General features: G+C 37.5%; 2 protein-coding genes across 4 annotated transcripts in view; both read right to left on the bottom strand.

Annotated features, from left to right (window-relative positions):
• Positions 1-1,838: 1,838 nt before the first annotated feature.
• Positions 1,839-9,733, bottom strand: c15h3orf52 (chromosome 15 C3orf52 homolog). 2 transcript variants are annotated; one of them, XM_008426377.2, is made up of 7 exons: positions 7,316-9,733; positions 5,338-5,394; positions 4,498-4,557; positions 4,288-4,393; positions 3,963-4,093; positions 2,683-2,753; positions 1,839-2,576 (listed from the first exon to the last, which is right to left on the bottom strand). In XM_008426377.2, exons 1-7 carry the CDS (start codon positions 7,400-7,402, stop codon positions 2,390-2,392), a joined length of 699 nt encoding a protein of 232 aa, XP_008424599.1. In that variant the 5' UTR covers positions 7,403-9,733; the 3' UTR covers positions 1,839-2,389. The 2 variants fall into 2 exon arrangements, with proteins under 2 accessions (XP_008424599.1, XP_008424600.1); XM_008426378.2 differs by lacking the exon at positions 7,316-9,733 and adding an exon at positions 6,586-7,282.
• Positions 9,734-9,841: 108 nt separating this feature from the next.
• zgc:153184 (capZ-interacting protein) overlaps positions 9,842-16,590 on the bottom strand; it is a 16,809-nt gene continuing 10,060 nt past the window's right edge. For both annotated transcript variants that reach the window (XM_008426375.1, XM_008426376.2), the window contains 5 exons: positions 14,541-14,624; positions 14,358-14,429; positions 13,124-13,183; positions 12,201-12,404; positions 9,842-10,831 (listed from right to left, as the gene is read on the bottom strand). In XM_008426375.1, coding sequence (XP_008424597.1) covers positions 10,403-10,831; positions 12,201-12,404; positions 13,124-13,183; positions 14,358-14,429; positions 14,541-14,624 — 849 coding nt within the window. In that variant the 3' untranslated portion in view covers positions 9,842-10,402. The remainder of the gene's footprint in view (positions 10,832-12,200; positions 12,405-13,123; positions 13,184-14,357; positions 14,430-14,540; positions 14,625-16,590) is intronic.

Below are 16,590 nucleotides of genomic sequence, written 5' to 3'. Positions count from 1 at the left end.
CCAGGAGAAAATGAGGCGACACATTTTTGAGTTCTGTGGAAAAATGCCACCAGATCTTTTGCATGGTAGAATATTTTTACCAACTCACCATTTGGAGAACCTGCTCAGAGATCTCTCCTTGTCTTCAATGTCTATTTGTCGGCTTTGTCAAGACAAGGACTGGGGTGTCCAAGTTCAAGGCTACGGTCCTGCGACTTAGATGCATCTCTTAATTTCCTAATCAGCATATTTTTAGCTCTGCAAAGGCCTGGTAACAAGCCACTCATTTCATTCAGGTGTGCAGGAGAGTGGATGTGTCTACAAGTTGCTGGATGGTAGCATGTTAGGCAGGGATTTGGGTACCTCTGATTAATACGGAGAATAATAGTTCTTTAAATTGGTGAATAGCAACTATATTTCTTCAAATAGCACTACTATTACCTTATCACCCTGAGATTTTGTTAATATATGCAAGAACGCTCCAAATGAGCTATTGCATCACTTTCTGTTTTAAAAGAGACGTTATTTCTTTTTGGCAGCAATGGCGTCACTTGGGGAATTTCAGGGGGAACAATGACCTCTCTCTCTAATAGCATTTTATGTGGGCTTAAAGATTGTTAAAACACAAACAGTACGTGTCATACGCAGGAATGCGAGCAAAATGATCTCCAAAGTATATTTCGCTCAAAGGTCTACTGGAGTTGGCGTGCTGGTGAACAGAACATCCACCACTAAAACTACGTACCTCCACGTTCCAGTTACATCATCCTTCTGAAAAGCAGCCAAATGAAAGGTAAACAGAAGCTTTCTAGACAGGTGAGGAGTACAATATCTGTCCACAAAGCTGAAGAATAGACCTGTTTATATTGTGTGCAGAGCCAATGTACACATAACAAATAAGTGTAATAAAAATCTTTCACATTAATAACAAGGCTGGTCATCAACTTTGTCCAAGCTTCTGATTTTGGCCCATTGTGTATTTGTGTAGGTGTATCCTGTTATTACTTTCAGTTTTGGTCTCTTGCTACATTATTGTTACTTGGCCGCTCCTTACAAAGGATTCTGGGAGTTGTTCTGTTAAGAAGCAGCTGCAAAAACACGTATGGTGTCTGCTGAAAAATGGAGGATGAAAAAAGGCCGGACCTTCCACATATCTGAGATGGGATCACAGGGGCCGGATGGAGACTCGGAAAACACTATTCACAACAACATCCTCCAGCTCCTTCGGGGAGCATCTCAAAAATTGGTGGATTGCTCCCTCTGGGGTGAGGGTTAGACTTTGCCTTACAATGCTGGATTAGATTGGTTCCATATTTAATTGATATTGCTTCAGCTTTGAAAATTCCAAGAAACATAAATGTTTCCCTCTTCTACTAATCTTATTTTATCATGACGACTGCAAAAATTGCATCAGATTGCTTTAAAATTCTCGTAAATGGCATACTTTATTGTAAGGCAAAAACCTGTGGTACAGTTTACAGGGGGCTTATTAAAGGATACTGTGCTTTTAAAATCTCCTAAAACCGCAAGAACTTATCCTGGAATGATCTTCAACCAAATGGTTCCACTTCTAAAACGTGACCCTCTGGGAGTTGATATGTTAAACTCTTACTAGATGAGGCATGAGGATAGGGTTACAAAAACGCGTGCAAACTGATAAACTGAAACCGCTGTGTTTGCTCAAGGCGTTAAACATTTACAAGTTCAATCATAAACTGGAATAACCTTCTCTACAACCTCATTCAGGGAACGATATCTAGTCACTGAAAGGTAAAAAAAAACACACACTCCTGGTGAGGCACACCTACGCCCTCTGTTGTTCATAAAAAATACTAAAATGCAGTAAAGAAAAAACTAAATTAATAAAACAGCTGAGATATTTAATAACAGTCACAAAGCACACATGAATAAAAGAACATTATAAGTCACACTTTGGGTCAATAAGTTCATCATTTGGCAAATAAAAATAGCTCTTCGTCTCTCTGCACCTGGTTATTTTAGTGTTTGTTCCACTTTAGGCAAATGTTTCAAGGCAAGTCCAGTTACGGTTTGCAAATGATGTCTGCTTGTAAACTGAACGTGTATGCAAAGGAGTGTGTGTACCCACTTCATCATTTCCGCTACATCAACATACGACATCTGAGGTTTTAACAAAGACCTTTTTAACTTAAAAACAATGGCAATACATAACAAAATCTACATTACAGTATATAAAAATCCTAAATGTACAACAACCATGTGGTTTATGCTATCTGGTCGTGTGAGAGCATTCACATGGGCAGTGGCTCAGTTTGTGTGGTGAACAACAGCTGACAAGTCAACTGTCTCTAGGCCACTACGTTAAAAAAGTAATCACATCCTGGAGATCCGGTTTTAGTGGTTTTACAAGAGCTCATTTTTCAAGATCTGATTAATGCATGGTGTGCATTTCCAAGGAAGTTGGGACAATGAACATAATCCCAGATTCTTCTTCATTCTGATCGTAGAGGAACTGCCTGAACACATTGTACACCATCTCCCTGCTAAGAATGGAGTTCCTAAGCTCCTCTTCTGGAAAGATAAATTCCAGCTTGTATTGCACGACAGCAGACTCACTCCTGCAGGCAGAGGGAAGCACAGGTTAACTTCAGCACAAAGCATAACATGCCATGCAACACGGGGAAGACTATAGTGCAATAACCACTGAGTGGCTCGTGTGTTTACCCAAGGCGAAATGTCTCCGCGTTTGAGAAGAAACGACCCAGAGCATGGGAGGATTCATAGAGCTCGGTCAGCTGGGTGGGGCAGGTAGAAACATGCAAAAAGAAACAATAGGAATGTGGTGTTAGTTGGAAAGCCAGCCCAGAGCAACCTAGACATTCTTTATAAGAAATGATAGCTGTGCCTTATTTCTGCAACACTTTTACATTATTTAAAAGGACAATAAAAAATTGTGTATGAAATACATTTTTAAGACCACCCCCCCGCCCCAAACATTTCTTGAAAGGATTAAACATAAATGCTTTTGGTTGTTTTTCAGAACAGATCAGAAAAGAGCTTTTAGACTGCACCTCTCTAGAACTGAAGGTTAAGACCATATAAGGAAGATTATTTGGAGTGTAGCCGCGTTCTCCGGAAGGGAGGGACAGGAGCTGTGACAGTCAGGAGAAGATGAAGAAAAGAGCCCTGCAGACAGGAGCTCTGTCTGCAGCCTTTTTGGGGCCCTAAGCAGATTTTCTTTAGGGTCCCCATACCTGCATGTCAACACCAGATTCTTTATCATTCCTAAGTTACTCTATATATGAAATTTACCCCCTATTAATAGCATAATTTGTAATTAGTCTACATCATACCAGTGATATTATGACAGTTGACTTTAACCTTACATAAGTAGCAAACTAAAAATAAAATTGGATTTTGAAATGCAGAGTGCTATTTAAGTGTGCCATATTATTTGAATTATTTGAAAGTAACATCAGTTGATAAACAAGACTTGTTTATCAGCTACTTAGAAAGATAGTAAACAAGTTAACACATTTGATTTATTATATTTTCCCAGCAGAGGCAGCAGCAGGAAGATATCAAGCTATTGTGTAGCAACTATAAAAATAACATAAAAATAGTTTCTCCGTTTGTAAAAGCATTTAGTTTGTTTATCGTGCTAGTCTGGTGGTCTTGGGGGACCCCTGGTGGTGTGGGCCGCTTAACTCTCATATGCCTTGGGCTGCCTATGCATGTGAAGATGATACAAATGAAAGACAGCATTGTGTTTATCATAATAAAGAAAGATTTTTTTTTTAAACTTTGCTTTATTTTCTATTTAGTTTCTAGTAAAAACCTCAAATGATCCCATCTTTTTTATTCTTTTACTAAAGAAGTAGAGAAAAAAATGGGCATAAGAGAGGCAGATACATAGATAAAGCAGCAGCCGTCTTGTTGTTTATCTGTGTCTTGGGTACCATGTCTGGCTTGGTAATAATATTTATGATAATAATATCACCAACCTTTCTCTGAACGTCATTGAGACCTTGGGTTTCATTTGAAAATGGAGTTTGCATCTGGAAGCTCCCATTAAATTTCTGTTGTAGGTTAAAGGTCGTTCGGTCAAAATTTTCATCCTCATCGACATTGTTTGCTGCTTAAAGAAAATCAGTGTTAGACACGTAAAGCTGAAACACTGTGAGTCACTGAAAAATAATTACAAATAGTCAACAAGTAAACCAAACTAAAAGTTGAGCTTGGATGTACGCAACCTATTTAAATACATAATATCTTTAGCATTTAAAGAAATTGTATTTTTGCAACAAACAGTAAGCTTAGACTTCATACCGCAGCACGCAAGCACAGAGATGACAATCACAACAGTTATAAGGACAATGACAATGAGAGCAGCAATCAGTTTTTTGCTTTTCTCTCCTCTGCGGCTTAAACAATTCTGAAAGTACAAAAAAAAAAACATCTGTTAAAATGGGGGTTCACTGTTACTTAGAGCAAACATTAAGAAGAAAAAGCTAATGAGGAGCAACATTATGATCCTACCTGTGGACTTGTCCTGTCCTTGTGCTTTGATTTCATGCCTGTTTCCCCCCCATTATTGCTCTGACAAAAGGAAAAGTGGTTTAAATGTCTCTTTTTTAGCTAATAGATCAATATCACTCACACTTAAACCAGATTCAGTCATAAAGTTAAACACTAACAGATTAAGAAGCTGTTCTAAGTGGGATTTAGGTTTGCTCACAAACTGGAGTTGTGTTGATGTTTGATCACTCTTCATAATTTTAACCTTTCACCTGTTAAGCAGTTAGCATTTGTTACTGGCTATATAGCATTGCTGAACATTCACATTTTGACCAAAGAATTGGCCATAAAGTCACTACAAACAGGCAAGGATGCTATAACCTATTATTTATACATTAGGTTTTCCTGTAATTATGGTTTGTGATGATGAGTTTAGCTCATGATAAAGGTTTGCTCACCAAAAATAGCCTTAGCATTATATGTGCTAAGTAGATAGCGTAAACAAATTTTAGCTAATTTCAATATTCACACTTGACAAATGTCATTATAATCAGACTTAGAAAGCCATATTTATTTATATTATACTTGTGTCTCAGTTATCTGTCCATATTATGTTTTAAATGTGTGTCAATTTAATTTGATCTGACCTGTTTGGTAATCCAGGTTATAGCAGTTCAGTTTAACCATCTTTTTGCTAGTTTTAGCAAAGCATTGCAAGCATTTACATTTTGTTTTAACATTAGTTCCATCTTTGGTACATGTGGTTTCTTACACTTTAAGTAAGAATAAAAAATGTATAGCCTTAGTAAAATGTTTATTTTTCATCCAGAAGAAAAACAACAAACAGTGACAAAAACTCACCTGTTTAAGCAGATTCATTTCCACACTGGCCTCACCATCTTGACCATCTACCATTTCCTAAGAGTTTACAAAAAATATTTATTATTAATTCTGTCTTCTTGTCATTATAAATTATGCTTGTTTCAGGAAAATGTCAGCTCCCAATAAGAAGGGTGGTTTCCAAAACAGTTTCAAACAGACGTCCAGGTGGTGTGACTGCTAATAATCACACACCAAAATGAGTGGCTAAAATTTGCAGCACACCAAAATCAAAAACTAGGACAGATGTTCAGGGGTTTTATTATCCTGTGATCACAAGAGAATGGGCTCTGAGAGTGATACTGAGTATGGTCCTATTAGTTCCCATTAGTGATTTTTAAATTTTTTTTGCACATTCTTGTTAACCACCTAGCGAGGGCTTGTTTCAGAAGTGGTCCTATAAAACTCTGTTTGATTTAACAAAAATGACCAGTGGAATTTTCTAATCGAACCAAATTTTCTGTTTGCTCATTTTTTAAACTAAGCATATTGTTATTCTACAAAAAGGCTATAAATCAACCATTTTGATTTATGGCCCCTTCCTATGCAAGCAAGGTCCAAATTTGTATTCCGCTCTAAAGTTTCATGTAAAACAGAATACAAGCCCATGTGTTTTTTCTTTTTGAGGTTTACGCTTACAAAGATCAGATTCTGCCTAAAAGGCTAGAATAAATCAATAAGCCAATTTTTATTCATCAAATCAAACATTTGTGCTGAACACTTCAAGATCATATTTAAAATACCCCATTTAAAATCCAGACATTGCGTGATTTGTTGTTACAGCTTTAAAATGGTCTCATTCAGTTTTTCAAATGTTCTTATATCTAAACCCACATAAATAATATTTGTACAATTTGAAAACTCTTTTAATGTTCTGTCAATAAAATATTTTATCATAAAACTCTTTGGGAAAATTTATCTGACCTCCATCTCCTAAAAAAGACACAACAACTAACTATATAAATAAATAAATACTGCATCTCTGTGACGTAAGAAACGAGACGGAGTGGAAGTGATTAGGGTTGGTGATCACACGCCCCCACCTGTCTACTTGACAGGCATGAGCCTAAAATGTATCGGTCAAATAAATATTTCTGCTAGAGAAATAATTTTAGAATTACAACATTTATTATAGTAATTCGATCATTAAAATACTTTTCTTGTCAAGGAGGCTTATAGACTGGAGAACTAAAACGGATAGTTGAAATACCTATTATTTTACTAACGTACCTTTTGGTCCAAATTTGTCTTAATTTCTTCCAACTCAATGCTCCCAGATTTCATTCCGTGGTTTTAGCTTCCCAGCAGACCCGGAAGCGCCTGTTAAACGGTGTAAACTAAGAACAAATACGTTCTCTCCGTGGGACCGTAAACGTATCAGTCCCGGTTCAAAAAGTTCAAAAAAAAAAAAAAAAAAGAAGTACTCGCCGACCGACAACAAAAGACAATTTTTTAGGTTCAGTACGAAACTGAGGGCAGCGTTTCCTTTGGGTTGGGGGTAAAGTGTCTTCTTTCCCAGGTCCTCTCTTCTCGGACTGTCTGTCAGGTGAGTCGTTTCAGTTTCGTCCGAATTGTCGACGGGCGACTTTTCCTGAACGGGCCGATGATCTTGGGAGGCGGTACGGAAGCCTCTTCATTTAACCACATCAATCAACACGGATACAATGACACAACTCCGGTGTTTTTTGAAAGTCGGGTGGGAAATACGAACTACTGTCTCTACACATGCATCTAAATACTTTTAGATTATTTGTAAATTAATTTATTTCAGTAATTCAGTACAAAATGTTAAACTAATTCAAGGATTTCTGTTAATTTTGATGATTATGTTTTACAGCTTAACTAAACTTCAACAAACTAAACTATTACAGATGAATAAAAATGACATGTAACACAAAAATATGATGTACACAAAAGGAGAAATGCTGATTTGACAGTCGTCCAGCTGAAGGTAACTCACCTTTGTTGTGCTGCACGCTTTTCCCCTTCTGTGCAACACCCAGCTGTGTTTACCAGTTCTGTGACCTGACCAAAACTCCTCAGTCATTACCTTGAGATGCCAAAATGATCAAATTTAATTTGACTTTTTGATCAATAAAGTGCTTCTGAATTTCAGTTGAAATGAAATGTTACAAGTCATACAAACTGGACAGATACAGAGTCACATTCGCTGTCCAGCACTGGGCCCCACTCAGCGCACCTTAAGGGTGACAGAGTGTAGAAAAGATTGCAGCACGAGTTCTGCTTTTATCTTCTCTTCCTTTCACCCTGTCTCTATGCCTTAATCAGTTTTTGTTTGTGTGTGACTGTCGCCAGTCTCATATGTTATGGTTATAACAAATAATACACATAAAACCATAAAAAGCGTGCTGTAATGTATGCCGATACATTTTTTTTTTATTTTTGCAAAAACTGGACCCGTAACTAAGGAAATGTGAGTCTGGAAATGGTTTTGGTATTGAGTTTAGAAATGGAAAATATGTAGGAATATATAAATCTACAGTATAGAGCACCCTGTTGCAGGAAGCCATCTGGCCGGTTTATCATGAATATTTATACACACTCTACAAAACATTTGGCTGCTTAGTTATTCAGGAACATGCTTTGAAAGAACAGAATTATGTAGTTTTCAGTATCAAATAAATCTAATAAATACCTTCCTACTTTTGAAGGATTTTAGATATCTTTACCCTACTTTATCAAACAGATTTGTAGATAGACAGGACATCCAGGGCGGCTTGTGCAAAGGCAGACCAGAACATGACACAGTCAGAAACTGTCTGCAATTGTACAAACATGTAGAAACATGCCAGGTAGGAGCCGGAGTCCCACAGTTAAAGTCACAGTGAGAGCCAACATCCAAACAGACAAGTTTGCTATGGTGAAACCTTCTATTGCTTCAAAAAAGACAGAAGACAGCAGAATGACAGATGATGCAACCGACACCACAGAAACACTAAGAAGGAACTTGAACTCTTGAAAAGAAAACACAGAGCTTAAAGTCAGAACTAGAGAAGTTGAGTAAGGTCATACTTGGGAGTAGCTTCACAGTTCATGTGAAACCTTGAGACAGTAACTTCTAACTGGAAGGAAGACTTCAGCAGATTCCAGGAATAACAACACAAGATATGAACTCTATCATCTTCACAAAACAAGTCACTGGTGACTCACTCTATGAAGAAAATACTCATGAAAATCAGCAATTTAAGTTTTAAAGAAAAGCATCTTACATTATCCGGTTGTCTGCTTAGGAATTTACAAATATTTACCTAACTGCGTGAAATGCAGGATAAATGTATGACTTATTCTCATGTGACATTACCAAATCTTATTTAAGTTAGAAATAAACAACCTCTCATAAAAATAAAACACACACAGGCATGTTATCCATTACTCATACAAGGCAGGGTGAAATTACAGGAGGAAACCAAAATGTGCTACAACCTTTACAGGTGAACTTAATGTAACCTTCTCTAAACCTTTGAGTGCTCATGTCCAACTGTTCAGTGTGTCGGTCCTCTTTGCACCACTTCCTTTTCTGTAATAAGGAGCTTAAAGACAAAATTCACAGCAGGTGTTTTAACCAGGAATCAACCAATACATTTCTTCATCATCGCTCTTTGACATCACAAGACCAAGACGATACTGAGCAGATGATCAACTGTACCTCGCCATTGTGGGATTTCAGGCAGGATGTAATTAGTCGGAAGTGGCCACTGAGGTTATGGCGTCACAGAGTGTCATAAGGTTACAACAGAGATACAGAAACACCGGAAAAGTCACAGAAATACACAGGAGTGGACGTCGTCTGGCCACATCCCACCCTGATGAATGAGGAAGAATGTTACTCAACTCCAAGCACATTTAAGGGAGTTGAAAGACACGTCAGATTGGTCGAAACCATTTACATCAGCATGTAACGCTTACTGGATGACCTTCGCAGGTACCAGACTGCACCACCACACACAGACAAGAACAAGGGACCAGCAAACTCGATTCTGTTCTCTGGTAAAAGTCGATTTACGCCGAAAATGACCTCATTTCCAGTGTAATGGAGGATCGATATACGACGGGGCTATTCTCCTCGATGTAGACCCTCGGAGTGCATCATGGCATCATAGGTTCTTTAAAATACTAATACTGATATTAAAATAAAAACTGGTAAAATATGATAATTTCATTGAAAAAGGACATCATTTTTCACTGCAAAGAAAAGTGAAGGACCTGTCATTGTGTGGGTCTTGTAGGTACAGGGGAGGATCTGGCATTCAGTGGGCCTTTTTCTCTTCCAACAGCCTTGGGGACAATGATGGAATGTGTTTCATCACCGGCTCTTTGATATTTCAAAATCGGTGAACTCTACCAAAGAAATGACATTGAGTTTTCATTGGATCTATCAGCAGGATAATAATCCAAGGCTTTTAAGGCTTTTTAATTCGTCACAATCAGGAGTCTTGATAATTGTCTAGGGCACTGTAATTTGAAATATTTTAGAAATATTTGTACTTTTAATATTCATAAGGGTCAGAACATCTGTACATTTTGTTGCACACAAAACAACATATACATTATTTTTAAGGACAGTCAATTTGAAGGGTTTTAGTTTACCATCATACATATACAAAAGTAGAGCCCTAATCTAGTCTCTGGTATTTTATACCTTTATCCATCCTATTATTCAATGTTACTCTCTGTACTGCATACATGACAGGCCCCAACGGTGGGGCTGAACTCGTCTCAAAGTCTTGAACTTAAAAAAAAAAGCTCCGCAAAAAGAGGGATTTGCTAATTTAACAAATATTTCCCATGATCAGGTATAAGTGAGGATTTTTCTGTCCATGTTTCCACAGCTGTTTTGCAAACAGCTGCTTTTCTCAACTGTCCAGTGCTGAAAGACCTGTTCTAAAGACAGCCAGTAGAGGGCAGCAGAGTCATTTAAAATCGAATGGCGGAGAAATTTTAAATAGATCAACTCTAGTTCTCCTAATGAATGCATTCATATACTTATTTGTATGTTATTTTTCCAGAAAGAAAAGACTTTTACAGTTCACATACTGTCGTTTTCTTCTTGTTTTGCCACTTGAGGCATCTCGTCCTGCCCCTTTTCTGTTTCAACGTCCCCCTGCCTCTGCTCCTCAGACTGTAAAGGCTCCTGTCCCTCCTGCAAAGCCTCTGCAGGTAGGTCTTGTTCCGCCTCCTGCTCCAGATCCTGTCTGTCGTCTGGGTCAGACTGTGCCACTTCAGCCTCGATCTTTTCAAAGTCTTCCTCTTTGTTTTCAGCTTCTTTTAAGCTGCCCAGCTGCTTGGATTCAGCTTCCTCCATTAGATTCTCAAACACCTGGTCCTTGTTCCCATTTTCTTTCTGGGTGTCCAGTTCACACGGGGAATGGTCACTTGTAGCACCTGCCTCCTCTCCAGCTGACCTTCTGTGTTGTCTTGTAGGCGGACGCCTCTTGAATGATAATCGTGGACGGGTCTGTGTGGACACGATGAGAAAGAGCCATGAGAGAGTTTAGAAGCTGTTTAATTATGGGTGGATATTTAACATATCTGTATTTATTGTGATGAAACGACAGACCTTGGAATTTTATAATTTGGCTCACTTTAAAATTGAAAACACATTATAACTGGCTTCAACACTGTAATCATATTAGGGCTGTAGCCAACGATTATTTCAGTAATTGAATAGTTATAAATTTTTCTGACTAGAAATCGAGTAATCTGATAAATAAATTGGCACATTCTGAACATTTCTCGTTTAGATTATTTTATAAAATATTAGAGATACATGAGAAAATTAATTTCTAAATTTTTAAACTAAAAAAAATATTTCTGTACTTAAAATTATTTTAGAATTCTCGTAGAAAAAGATGTACCTGCAGCTTAAAAAATACTTTTAGCTTAATAGCACAACTCTTTCTGCTTCACTTTACATCAATAAAGTGTAGTGCTGATATTTTTTTTTATTATTAAATGGTTAATAACTGGAGCGCAAACGATGCTTAACGAGAGACTTTTTAAACATCCTCTAAACCAGATGAAGCTAAAACTACTCCACTTGAGGTCTTGGTAGAACATATTTTCAGATAAAGTTTTTATCATGCTAAATGCAAAGTGTAGATATTTTTTGTTGTATTTCATATCTTCAAATATAGCTTAACTATGAATACTCCAAATATTTGTTTCAGTACTAATTGAGATCTATTTTGAAATCTGGAAACGCCAGCTTAGCTTTGGAGTATGACCCTTTTAAAATATAAAATTGACAACAAACAAGACAGAAACATTCAAAGGCGTGAATTTTGTACAGCTCTGCATTCATTTTCTCTGTCTAGTTGTCATTTCTAAAACAAAAATTAAATGCGATTCATCTTCAGATCAACAGCAGGTGTTTTTGCTCTTCTAATGATTTCCGGTCACGTTAGAAATCTCACTGCGGTTTGCGTGAGAACACACCACGAAGTGCAGCCAGGGACTCTAACTAGGCTAAGTGGATTATTTTCTTCAATCCACCATCTTGCTCTAGCTTATCTCAGACCTGCTTAAACAGAAGACGCACGTCGGCCAATCAGAAGAGCGTCTGTGAGGACAATATGCATGTGCCTCGCTGTGTCGTCACAACTCACTCACCAAGTAGCGTGAGTAATACTTCGACTCATTTATTTATTTATTTTTTTCAATCATTGGCTCAGTTTGTCTCAAAAATTCAAATACAACAATTCAAATGAGGTCACAAGTAATCTAATCTAGGACTCATAATGGATCAAAAATAAATATGTTGTGGTTAGATCAGAGCACCAACAACTGGATCCATCTGTGCTGTTCATGCCTGATGACGGGTTTACCTTATTGAAGCTTGGCAGCGGGGTCCCTTCAGGTGGGCTGTCGAAGCTAACAGGATCCTCGTCTTCGCTGGACAGATGCAGCGGTCGCAGGACGGGGCTCAGGGGCGTGCAGGGCGTGGAGGGCGACAACTGTGCTGGCTGCAGCTTCACATCTGAACCTTTGGGCGAAGGCAGAAGAGCTGTGGGGGACAGAGCGAGGTTGGCCTGCGGAGAGGAGTGACGTGTGATTATCTGTTGGGGATTCTGCATGTGATTCTGTACTGGAAAGTCCAATTTGAGAGTGACAAAATACAAATTTTGACCATTTCAACAAAAGTAAACAGTAAACAAATACAAAATAAAAGGTTCCAAAACGCACTATTATCCTTGCTCTTCTGATTCCTCCCACTTTTAAAGCAGACTATTAAAACAAACTCCAGTAACAAATAAATCCTGACCAATCAATTTGAGAAATCATCTGCCTCCCAAAAGACAGGGCTGCCCAACTCTAGTCCTCAAGATCTGCAGTCATTCATCACACTATTCTCCATCACGCTTCACTTATTTGCATGTCATTCCATCTTTATGTGCATCTAAAAGTCTAAAAGCACCCCTGAGTTAAGATCGCTGATGTGTCCTACCTGAACTGGGGAGAAGAGGAAGAGGGAGAATCTGCAGCCTTTTTGTCCCATGGCTGCTCGCTGTGGGAACGACTAACTAAAAGGTCTAAAGTGACAAGTTGGAGGCTCACCAGAGCCTCAGTGGCCCAAGATCCCATTAGACCATTAATCTGAGCCGATTGTGGCAATCGGGGAAGCCCCACCCCTTTCTTCCCAAAATGTCATGAGCTAATGCGCCAGTAGGGGGCAGTAATGATTTAAACATCCTCACTTCCTGTAGTGGATTATACACTGTAAAACAATCAAGAGTGTCTAAGGTTGTACCTGCAGTTTCTCAATGATGGAGGAGTTCTTTGTTTTAAAGGTACTGGGAGAGACAGATGTCTGGCGAAAAACCAAAAACAAAAACCATCAGAGATAAATACAGAAACGTTGTTAATCTCAAGTGAGTTTAAGCACCAACGTGATTAAATACAACTACAAAAATAATAATTAAGATATTGATAGGAAACAAATAAAATCTGTAAAAATAGTAAAATTAGTTAATCAAACAATACTGTAATAGAGATAAATAAATAGTGAACACAAAGTTAAAAAGAAAAAAAAAGTGAAGCTGCAGCTGAGTTGAAAGCCATAGAGTAAACTTGAGTCTAGGTATTTGATCTTTTTACTCTAAATAAAACTTTGTGGAGCATTAGTAACCCTGAAAAAAATAACAAAATCTTAATTTTAGTTTCTATAAGTGACAGTGTGGCTGCAGCCAGAGTTAAATGCTGTTTCCTGGAGCCAGTCAAAAATTGAACCAGCTGATTAATGCCCTCCTTACACATGGACTTACAGTAACCGAGGCGTGTTGTGACAAATGCACGTCTGATTTACTCAGAGACTCTCGGAAGGAAATATGACTTTACCCTGGCTTGAAGGTATAAAAAAGCTTCCGAAAATGCCACCCAGGTTGCTCAAACAAAGGATTGACTGAAAGATGTCTGGCATTCCAAACAAAATAACTGCTTTTCATTTTGATTAAGATTTGACTTTTTCCAAGATTTGGAAATTTTGAGATAAAATCAGGTCTATCAAATACGTTTATACTCAAAAAGTTAACTTGATTATGACAAGAACTTACTTAATTACACTTAATGCATAATGAATATGTAAAGAAGTATTATTTTTGCTCTGATCGTTTAGTTTTAGTGTCATAATGTTATAATGCTAAGATTCATTAAATTAAAGCCACATTTTTCCTTGCGTTGTAAATAAGTGTAGAATGTGCCACAATTAGATATTTATCTTGAAAATGAAAATGGTTACTCTGAAAATATCTACACATTTTTTTCAACAAAATCTTTTGTACTCTTAAACGCAGACTTAAAACTGAATGAAAGCACAGATTTGTTTTCATCAACACATTGTGAGAAGAATTCATTAAAACTGAATGAAAGCACAGATTTGTTTTCATCAACACATTGTCAGAAGACTGAGACAAACCCAAATCTTTCCAAAATTCAGGAAGCTGACGGTAGCACATAAAATCAACAGAGGAACCAAGTTTACCCACATCTGACACTTCCTTATCTTGTGTGGGATTCTGCAACTTTAGAGAACAAGGAGGTCGTCCTCGAAAAGGCAACTGCAGGAAGAGAGGGGGGAAAAAAAGCAGGAAACCTTCTGAGTATAAACAGTGTATGAGTCAGAATACTGAAGATGTTTTTATTAAACAACCGCTTGGCTAGATGGTTACCTCATCATTTGAGTTGGGCATTGGCATAATGTGACCCTTCAACTTTCCGGCCAGCTCAGCCACAGACGGCTTGGATGGAGAATCCTTCAGGAAAAACAAGAACAAGATTATTTAACAATTACTCAAAAAAAAAAAAGAAACACGGTGTTCAAAAACATTAATCTGAACATCCTAATCTTCAGCAGTCATAATAGTTTGAATCATAAGTTGTGAAAAGTGTGTTGTAATACATAGCATTAGGTGTTTCCTTAAAAACAGAAGACTACAGGAAGTCCACAAGGAACCATTTTAGGTCCCATTCTTTTCAATTTCTTCCATTCTTTTAAATATTTTATGTTTAATATATGTGACATTAAACATCTGATGTTTAATCAATATGAACAACTAACATGGACTTAGCTGCTCATATTGCGAAAACAACCTTGTGTGCTTCTGCAGAAAAGCTACATTCAAGCTTAGAGAAAGTGTCTTCATTTGAGAAGTCACAATTGACATCAAGAATCTTTTTTTTAAGGGAGGTTTGCCAATGATGTCTCGTGCTTCTCTGTAATACTAGATAAAGTGGCTGTTTTCTATTAAAATAAAAAAACAAACAAACACCTAGTTCTGCTAGAGAATCATTCTAGGTTAGAGTTAGGAGTAACTACATTAAATGTGTAACAGAAGAGACTCATCTTGGATTAATATAGGGTTTATAGTTAAGTTTTTAATTCATATTAAAGTAAAATGAATACAACTGTTTGTGAATAAGCAAAATTCAGGGATATTTTCACATTTGTCTTGTGGCCCAAGAGGCTGATCTTCAAATGTTTTAGCAAACAAAGTAAGTTTGACCATTTTGTGACCAGTTAACATTTTTTTGAAGTTGGAGCTCCATTCTTTTCTTTCAGTTTGCATTTTTCAAATGCAAATGTAACATTTACCATAGATATGTGGTAAAGTTAAACTAAAGTCAAGCTTCTTGCTCTATTCTTAACTGTAGGTTTAGAATAAACTGCACATTGTCTCTAGATCACCACAACAAAGGTAAAATTCTCATTTCTAACTTTTCACTTAGAAATGAGAATGTCATCAAGATGGACGGGGGGAACCAGCTGGAAAGCTTAACATGAAGAGAAACATCATCTTTCAGCATGAAAAAACAAATACAATCCAACAACATAACATATCTTCATCAAAAGAAGATTTAAGTTTCTGAATTGCGCAACCAGAATAAGAGACAGGAAATTAGCAAGTGGTTAGTTATGACATAAATAATTAAGTAACTGTGGCGCAAGTTTTACTTGAAGTGTACAATATTCTTTTTCCACATTTTGCCATGTTTGATGAATGACAAAATCCAAAAGTCAGATTGAAAAGAGACTGTGACATAAGCCATTTTTGACTGAATTCACAGAAAACCTTGAAACCACACTGACATTCTTCAGTAAAAATGTTTCGCTTCCTCTTCTCCGTCAAAAGAAAAAGCAAGCAAAGTGAGAAATGCAGACATCAGGCGACTTTAAGGGGGTGGGGGGGGGCGGGAAAAAAGGATTGTAGCAGCAGTTTGGTGGGTTTCTGCGTCGTCCTCGGAGGAACTCTCTTGAAGCGCGACAGGAAGTGAGCCCTGCAGCTGGTCAGCGTCATGCTGCAGCCTGTGACAGCAGGGACCTGCATGTCCTCGCTGCTTCACGCTGTTATCACTGCCTCGGCCTCTTCTCCGTCTCCCGCTATTCCCATACTGATTTCTGCACCGCCCTCCTCTGCACTTCCCTTTGAGGGTCAGTAACTCTGCACATATCTGAGCCTGAATGATAAGTTGGCGTCAGAGTAGAATGTGCATAAATTTCTCCGCTCTTCATTTATTTCTATAATACGATGGCGTATTAGGGCATACTAAGAAAAATAAAACATTTTTTAAATAAAATGAATGTTATTTTTTAATAAAGTTAAAATATTTTGTTACTTTTTAAATAAAATAAAATACACTGCTCAAAAAAATAAAGGGAACACTTAAACAACACAATATAACTCCAAGTAAATCAAACTTCTGTGAAATCAAACTGTCCAC

The sequence above is a fragment of the Poecilia reticulata genome, linkage group LG13 (genome assembly GCF_000633615.1).
Source record: "Poecilia reticulata strain Guanapo linkage group LG13, Guppy_female_1.0+MT, whole genome shotgun sequence".
Classification (NCBI taxonomy): Eukaryota; Metazoa; Chordata; class Actinopteri; order Cyprinodontiformes; family Poeciliidae; genus Poecilia; species Poecilia reticulata.
The sequence above is the reverse complement of the archived record's forward strand: the minus strand, read 5'-3'. Positions and strand labels throughout refer to the sequence as shown.

Coding starts and splice junctions, on each gene's coding strand:
- c15h3orf52 (XM_008426377.2), bottom strand. CDS start 7,402: ATGACTGAGGAGTTTTGGTCAGGTCACAGAACTGGTAAACACAGCTGG. Junction 4,394..4,497: donor AGGACAGGACAAGTCCACAG/GTAGGATCATAA, acceptor TTGTACTTTCAG/AATTGTTTAAGCCGCAGAGG. Junction 4,094..4,287: donor CTCTGTGCTTGCGTGCTGCG/GTATGAAGTCTA, acceptor TTCTTTAAGCAG/CAAACAATGTCGATGAGGAT.